General features: G+C 47.3%; 1 protein-coding gene across 1 annotated transcript; it reads right to left on the bottom strand.

The window, feature by feature from the left end:
* Positions 1-612: 612 nt before the first annotated feature.
* On the bottom strand, positions 613-1,578 carry LOC130096538 (olfactory receptor 52D1-like). Its single transcript, XM_056263082.1, has one exon. The coding sequence runs from the start codon at positions 1,570-1,572 to the stop codon at positions 613-615; it is 960 nt and encodes a 319-aa protein (XP_056119057.1). The 5' UTR covers positions 1,573-1,578.
* Positions 1,579-7,931: the final 6,353 nt, after the last annotated feature.

The raw sequence follows: 7,931 nt of genomic DNA, 5'->3' as shown, positions 1-7,931 counted from the left end.
GCACATGGGTTCAAGTTCATCTCACTCTCATCACACCTCTCTCTTGGGTGAACTTGACCTTTAACCCGAAAATTGGGTGTCGTTCTGTTCAGTCATTTCCCCCCCCCCCCCATTCAATATCTTGTTTCAGTCCAAAAAAATATTATTATAGCAAATTTGGTCGTGAATTTTGCCTTATATTGTTTGAATAGAGGTTCAGCTGAATGAAATAAAGATACATAAATATAATTTTCTTTGCAATGTATTGCCAGAGACAGTACTGACTTGTGAAAAGTAATAGCAATATCTATTTGATTTACCTGTTTGCCTACACTATCAAACTCTAAATAATTTACAAATTTATAAAGGAAACATTGCACAAAAATACAACAATGATGTTAAGATGTAAAAAACTCTTAAGAGACCATTATGATCCAGGCCTACTTGTTAAGAAAATCTCTTTTTAGACATATTTTTGGCCTTGAATCAAGAGACATATAGCCTACATATATCATATACATATTTCACACTTCATTAGTAATATTCTTGTACAAAATTAATTTGGTCACAATTCTTTAATAAAAACCAAAATGTCATGACAACTGTAAGCATTCAGAAAAGTACAGAAAATAATTATGTTTTACATCTTCTTGGTGCACGTGAAACATTTACTCTTGATGCAACACATGAAGTAAAAACTCTTTGGCGCACTGCTCTAATATTTAACCCATAGATTAGTGGATTAAAAACAGGTGGGACTATGACTAATTCTAAAGCCAAAAAATAACGCAGACTCTCTGGAATATCATTTGAACCATATCTGCTATACATTATATCAAATAACACAGCAAAAGTGAAATTTATCAGTAATAAAATGTGTGGCAGACACGTTTGCCAGAATTTCCTTCTGTTTTCTAAAGATGCTTTACATGCAGAGATCAGTTTAATATAGGACACTATGATGATAACTACAAAGCTAACAAATATAACAGCAACAATATATCCATAGACATTATTTACAAAAGATGATGCACAAGACAGTTTTACAACTGACCAGTTGTCACAATATAATTTATCTACATGATAAGCACAAAATGGATTCAAATTTGATAACAGAGTGGCAGTGAATACAGAAATAGAGGGTACAATCCATGAAAACAGAATTAATTTCACACAGGTGAATTTAGTTAATTTGGAATGATAGTCTAAAGGTTTGCATATGGCTACATATCTATCATAAGACATCACTGTTAATATTGTAAACTCACACAGTAAAGAGCTGTAAATAACAAAGATCTGCAGAGCACACATGTGAGAGGAGATCACATATGAATCCAATATTAAATCAGACAGAAATTTAGGGTAGAATCCCGAGGCTCCATAAACCCCATTTACACACAGATGAGACAAGAAAATGTACATCGGTTCATGAAGTGCTTTTTCCATGATGATGACCATAACAAGACGGATATTAATTGACAATATAAGCACATATAAGGCAAGAAAGCAAATAAAATACACATGTCTATATGATTTTGAGTCTCTGGGCACCATGAGAGTCAGTATCACAGGATAAGACATGTTATCCATCATGGTATGCATGATCCCTTAAATCACATGAAGCAAAATGGAAATGCAATACAACTTGCGAAGTTTAGATACACTTTTAAAACAGTTTACTTCTCATTAGGCTTAAGCATCCACTGTTGGCTGAAGGAATGACAGAGAGTTTCACAAATAAACAGAATGTTGGGAGGATTGGTTGGTTTTTATTAGTATTTTATCATTGGGGATTTCTGTAAGAGATGTACTGAAATCTCTTGGGTTTAATTGTTAGCTCATGGGTAAAAAAACGTATTAAACACATTTGATTTGTTATAAGTGAAAGCACTTAATGAGCCTTTTTCATTTATTTAAAAACTTTAAAAAAAAAGTTCAATAATTTGTTGTGTGTAACATGATAACGCATCTTTATGATAATGTAGTAGGCCTACTAAAAAGATTAACAAAATACATAATCATTTATTTATTTTCAGCTACAGGTATTAGAGTTTTTGTGTACATTCTGTGCACCAGTTTGCATTGTTGTGTGTATGGATCCTAGCACAGTTAAACACAAGTTGAAAATATTAGGGCCGGGACTCGATTAAAAAAAAAAATCTAATTAATTAGAGGCTTTGTAATTAATTAATCGAAATTAATCGCATTTTATTTGCATAAATATTTGACCTGAGAACAGTGAGAAGTATTTTTTTTTCACATGGATTTTTAGTATACTATTGAATAATGACTGAATACATAAGCTTAAGCAACAAAATAGTTTATTTTTGTTCAACCAAGTCCAGCAGACCAGTGCAATTTTTGCCATTAAGTGTAGCAATAGCATATTGAACACACTAATGGTGTGTTCATACCGAACGCGAATTTAATTATTTGCGCGAGTAGATTACATACAAAGTCAATGCAAAGACGTGAATAGACGCATCATTCGCGCCGGGCGTTGCGAATGACGCGAATTGGGCAACGCGTTTGCCGCGAATGTCTTCCCGGCAAGTTGAAAAAATTTGGACTCGAGCGAATGTTCAAGCGTCTAACTAGACGCAATAGACGCGTATTTGACGCTCTATTCGCGTTCGGTGTGAACACACCATAATAGCAATAGCGAATTCCTTGTTGCATAGCTTGCACACAACCATGCTCTTATCGACGATTCCATCCATTCGCTTTTTATAACAAAATTTCCCATCCACCGGCCAACCAAAGCGATCTCGTCCAAGGGGGTAATCCATCGACCGGAAGTTGATGCCGGCCGGGTGCCGCCATGTTGTAGCAGAACTTCACTTGCGTTAGCATTTCCATTGACTCCCATTCATTTTTGCGTCACTTTGACAGCGAATAACTTTACATCTGAGGCGTTTAAAGACTCCATTTGTCCATTATTTATTTCTAAAGAAACACGACAATGTATAAAGGGCTCCATTACCTTCTATGTTACACTATGGCCACGTAGAAACAGATTTAGTAAAAATAGGCTAACGATTGCGTCATAACCACTCGACTCTCTGTCGCGCTGTACAGAAGTTACCGTACAGACAGGAGGAGAAGCTCGCAGGCAATCGGGGGGACGTCCCGTCAAGGGAGAAGCCCATAGATAATGAGTCCATGAAAGCAACGGAATTCTTACTCCTGCTCACTCACGCCAAAGAACTCTTTGCTCAAGTTCCCCGTCTCTGCAAGATTAACGTTGGCAGTTTTCACGCACAGCTACTAGAAGATTAACGTCTGTCAGACAGGTTGCTCACGTCATCAAGCTTAGTTTGAGTCGGTCTGAGTCTGCGCGTCAGGAACGGAAGTTCTCAAAAATCGCTAAAAGTGGGCTTCAACTGTCTCAACTGAGTTCCAATGAGATCGCTCTGTCCATTTCTTTTACTGTCTATGATCTCGTCAGTTTCTTCGTCATGAGCGCTAGTTGGTGCGCCAGTATAATCGGTCCGCCGAAACTCAACCAGTGAGAAACGTTCCGTGGTGCAAAACTAAGTTTGATTAAAATAATTTGTGTAATTAATTAACGCGTTAAAGTCTGTAATTAATTAATCTTAATTAACGCGTTAAAGTCCCGGCCCTAGAAAATATACTTCAGTTGTCCAGTTGCTCCTATGCCGCCTGCCCACTGGAACTGCCCATCAACTTTGTTGATCCTGAAACACCATTCCAATCAACCAATCAGATTTGAGGGACAAGTTTACAGTTTATGTCAAGTTTAGGCTTAAAACCAGGATTAGGTGCTTCTACATCAGTGTTATTCACCTATCATTTCACTCTGATTATAGGGATAACGTCTCGGTTACATATGGTAACCCTCGTTCCCTGAGGGAGGGAACGGAGACGTAGGTCAGACTGACCAATAGGAATCTCGCTAGAGAGGCCAATCTACTTCGAGTGAAACTAAAACAAGCCAATGCACATTGGCATGCAATCATTTGCATCAGCTGCGGTCCTCGTCAGCGCGGGTATTTAACAGCAGCTGTTATGATTGCACACTAGTTTTTTGCTGAGGAGCCAAACCTGAAAAAGCTGGCCGCCCCAGCGGGCGGCAGCAGATGTGGCGACGGGACCTACGTCTCCGTTCCCTCCCTCAGGGAACGAGGGTTACCATATGTAACCGAGACGTTCCCTATCGGTCAGTCACTACAACGTAGGTCAGACTGACCAATAGGAATCCCTACCAAAGCGCCACAGCTGCTGCACCCCATCCAGCGCCCCATGCAAGCCTCTACACCTTCTTGCCTAGAAGGACGATAGGAGGAGGCTACACACAGAGTGTATCTGTCACTGTTGTTCCGTAATAACCCATACAGTGAGATTATTGGATAACACTGGGAAAGCGTGCCCTTCAGTTAGGAAGGAGGACGCTGCGGAAGCCACTTACTTCAAGGAGTTATGTGGGGAATACATATGGACTAGCCCGAAGGCTGTACTACATATGAGATAGTGGGTGACTTAGCCCAAGGGAAAGACACGGGCTTCCGTTAGGAGCAGCCGTGGAAAATATACACATATGGGATCCCCGTAGGGTCACACATATGGAACCCAGCCCAGATCCGGTTCTCAAGGATTCAGCGGATAAAGGCCTGGCACCTGGACGCTCCGCCATGTCCGGGGCGAGGGGTTTTTGGAGGACTCAACAGGTTTTTCACTCTGGAGCAATAAGGGTGCACAGTAGGGTGCAGCAAGCCGACAGAGCCGGGCCTCTCGGTGCTTCTACCCGTTTAGGGTGAAAACACGGGAGGAGACCGGCTCTACACGTAGGCTATAATATCTAGCGAACGTGTTAGGTGTCGCCCAGCCCGCAGCTCTACAGATATCTGTTAGCGAGGAGCCACGTGCCAGCGCCCAGGAGGATGCAACGCCTCTCGTGGAGTGTGCATGCAACCTGAGCGGGCAGGGCACGCCTTGAGCTTGGTAAGCCAAGGCGATGGCATCCACTATCCAGTGGGCCATCCTCTGCTTGGACACAGCCTTTCCCCTCTGCTGGCCTCCATAACAGACAAAGAGCTGGTCTGAGGTCCTGATGCTTTGAGTTCTGTCCACGTACATACGCAGAGCGCGAACGGGACAGAGCAAAGCCAGGGCTGGGTCTGCCTCCTCCAAAGGCAGCGCTTGCAGGTTCACTACCTGGTTTTTGAAGGGAGTGGTAGGAACCTTGGGCACATAGCCAGGCCGGGGTCTTAATACCACATGGTTGTCACCCGGCCCGAACTCTAGGCACGATTCGTCGACCGAAAATGCGTGCAGGTCTCCTACCCTCTTGACAGAGGCCAGTGCAACCAGTAGCAAAGTCTTCATGGAAGAAGCTTTAAGTCTACTGACTGCAGAGGCTCAAAGGGAACATCCTGAAGTGCTCGAAGCACCAGGGGAAGATCCCAAGAGGGTATGGAGTGGGGTCGAGGAGGATTTAATCGTCTCGCCCCCCTAAGAAACCTGACGACCAGGTCGTGCTTCCCCACTGTTTTGCCATCTACGTGGTCGTGATAAGCTGAAATAGCTGCAGCATGTACTTTGAGGGTGGAGGGAGACAGCCTTCGCTCCAACCCTTGCTGCAAGAAGGAAAGCACAGACCCTATCGAACATCTTCGGGGGTCTTCTCGGCGAGAAGAACACCACTCGTCGAACAGGTTCCACTTCAGGGCGTAAACACGTCTCGTGGACGGCGCCCGTGCTGAAGTGATGGTGTTAAGTACCTCAGGGGGTAAGTCACCTAGAACCTCCGCGTCCCGTCCAGGGACCAGACATGGAGTTTCCAGAGGTCTGGACGCGGGTGCCATAGGGTGCCCCGTCTCTGAGTCAGAAGATCCTTCCTCAGAGGAATGGGCCAGGGAGGGACTGTCCCAAGGAGCATGAGTTCTGGGAACCAAGTCCGGGTGGGCCAATAGGGAGCCACCAGAAGGACCTGCTCCTCGTCCTCCCTGACTTTGCACAGTGTCTGTGCAAGTAGGCTCACTGGGGGAAACGCATATTTGCGGAGGCCCCGGGGCCAGCTGTGTGCCAGTGCGTCCGTGCCGAGTGTTCCCTCGGTCAGGGAGTAAAACAGCTGGCAGTGGGAGGTCTCTGAAGAGGCAAACAGGTCTACCTGAGCCTCTCCGAACTCTCTCCAGATCAGCTGAACCACCTGGGGGTGGAGTCGCCATTCTCCCGGAAGCACAGCTCGTGATAGCTCGTCGGCCACACGGTTGAGCACGCCAGGGACATACATGGCTCGAAGCGACCTCAGACGCTTCTGACTCCAGAGGATGAGATGGCGGGCGAGTTGCGACATGCGACGGGAGCGTAGACCACCTTGTCGGTTGATGTACGCCACGGTCGCAGTGTTGTCCGTACGGACCAGCACGTCCCTGCCCCGTAGCGGCCTTTTCAGGCGGCTCAGAGCGAGATGTACTGCTAGCAACTCGAGGCAATTGATGTGCCAATGCAGTTGGGGAGCCGTCCACACCCCTGACACTGCATGCCCGTTGTACGTGGCACCCCAGCCGGTGGCAGAGGCATCTGTGAAAACCACAGCATGCCTGGAGACCTGTTCCAAGGGAACTCCTGCCCGAAGGAACGAGAGGTCTGACCACGGGCTGAAGGTCTGGTGGCAGGCCGGTGTGATTGCCACCCGGTGAGTGCCATGATGCCACGCCCATCTCGGGACTCGGCCGTGAAGCCAGTGCTGAAGCGGTCTCATATGAAGCAAGCCGAGCGGAGTTACCGCTGCTGCCGCTGCCATATGCCCCAGGAGCCTCTGAAAAAATTTCAGTGGGACCGCTGTCCTGCCTTTGAACGTGTTCAAGCAGTTCAGCACCGACTGAGCGCGCTGCTCTGTGAGGCGCGCTGTCTGTGCGACCGAATCCAACTCCATACCGAGAAAAGAGATCCTCTGCACAGGGGCGAGTTTGCTCTTTTCCCAGTTGACCTGAAGGCCCAACTGGCTGAGGTGCGTGAGCACGAGGTCCCTGTGTTCGCATAACTGATCTCGAGAGTGTGCTAGTATAAGCCAGTCGTCGAGATAGTTGAGGAGGCGAACGCCCTGTTCTCTCATGGGAACAAGGGCCCCCTCCGTGACTTTCGTGAAGACACGGGGAGACAGGGACAGCCCGAAGGGCAGGACCTTGTACTGATATGCTCGACCCTCGAACGCAAAGCGCAGAAACGGCCTGTGTCGAGGAAGAATCGAGACATGAAAGTACGCGTCCTTCAGGTCGATCGCTGCAAACCAATCTTGGGGACGGATGCATCCGAAAATGCGTCTCTGCGTGAGCATTTTGAACGGTAGCTTGTGGAGGCTCCGATTCAAAACTCGCAGATCCAAGATCGGTCATAACCCACCACCTTTCTTGGGTACAATGAAGTAGGGACTGTAGTGCCCCGACCCCATATCGGCTGGAGGGACCGGCTCTATCGCGTCCTTCGCCAGTAGGACTGCGATCTCCGCACGCAAGACATGGGCATCGGCTGCTCTCACTGTAGTGGAGTGGATGGCCCGAAACTTGGGGGGACGCCGGGCGAACTGAATCGCATAGCCGAGCCTGATGGTCCGAATGAGCCAGCGAGACGGACTGGGGAGCGCTAACCAGGCTCTCAGAGACCGTGCAAGCGGGACCAAAGGGACTGTAGGCGTACCCGGAGTGGGGCAGCGAGGTGGAACACAGGGACGTGGCTCGGGAGGCTCTCTCTGGGAGGCGGCCCGTAACAGGGTCTGTGTGTGCTGTGCAGCACTTACCTGGTTCCACGGGGCAGGAGGTGCAGGAGGCGGCTCGGTGGCGTTCTCAAACTGCACACTGCTGCTCACTGGCGACAGAGGAGGCGGATGAGAGTGGTGAGGATTCTGTCCCCCCACTGCTCTCCGGGTCCTCTTCGGACCCAGAGATGGTAGAAACTGCTCTTTTATTGAAAATTTGGGTACCGCTGGTTTT

Source organism: Rhinichthys klamathensis, unplaced genomic scaffold, assembly GCF_029890125.1.
Source record: "Rhinichthys klamathensis goyatoka isolate OS25496 unplaced genomic scaffold, OSU_Roscu_1.1 h1tg000197l_1, whole genome shotgun sequence".
Classification (NCBI taxonomy): Eukaryota; Metazoa; Chordata; class Actinopteri; order Cypriniformes; family Leuciscidae; genus Rhinichthys; species Rhinichthys klamathensis.
This window is presented reverse-complemented; position numbering and strand designations above follow the sequence as displayed.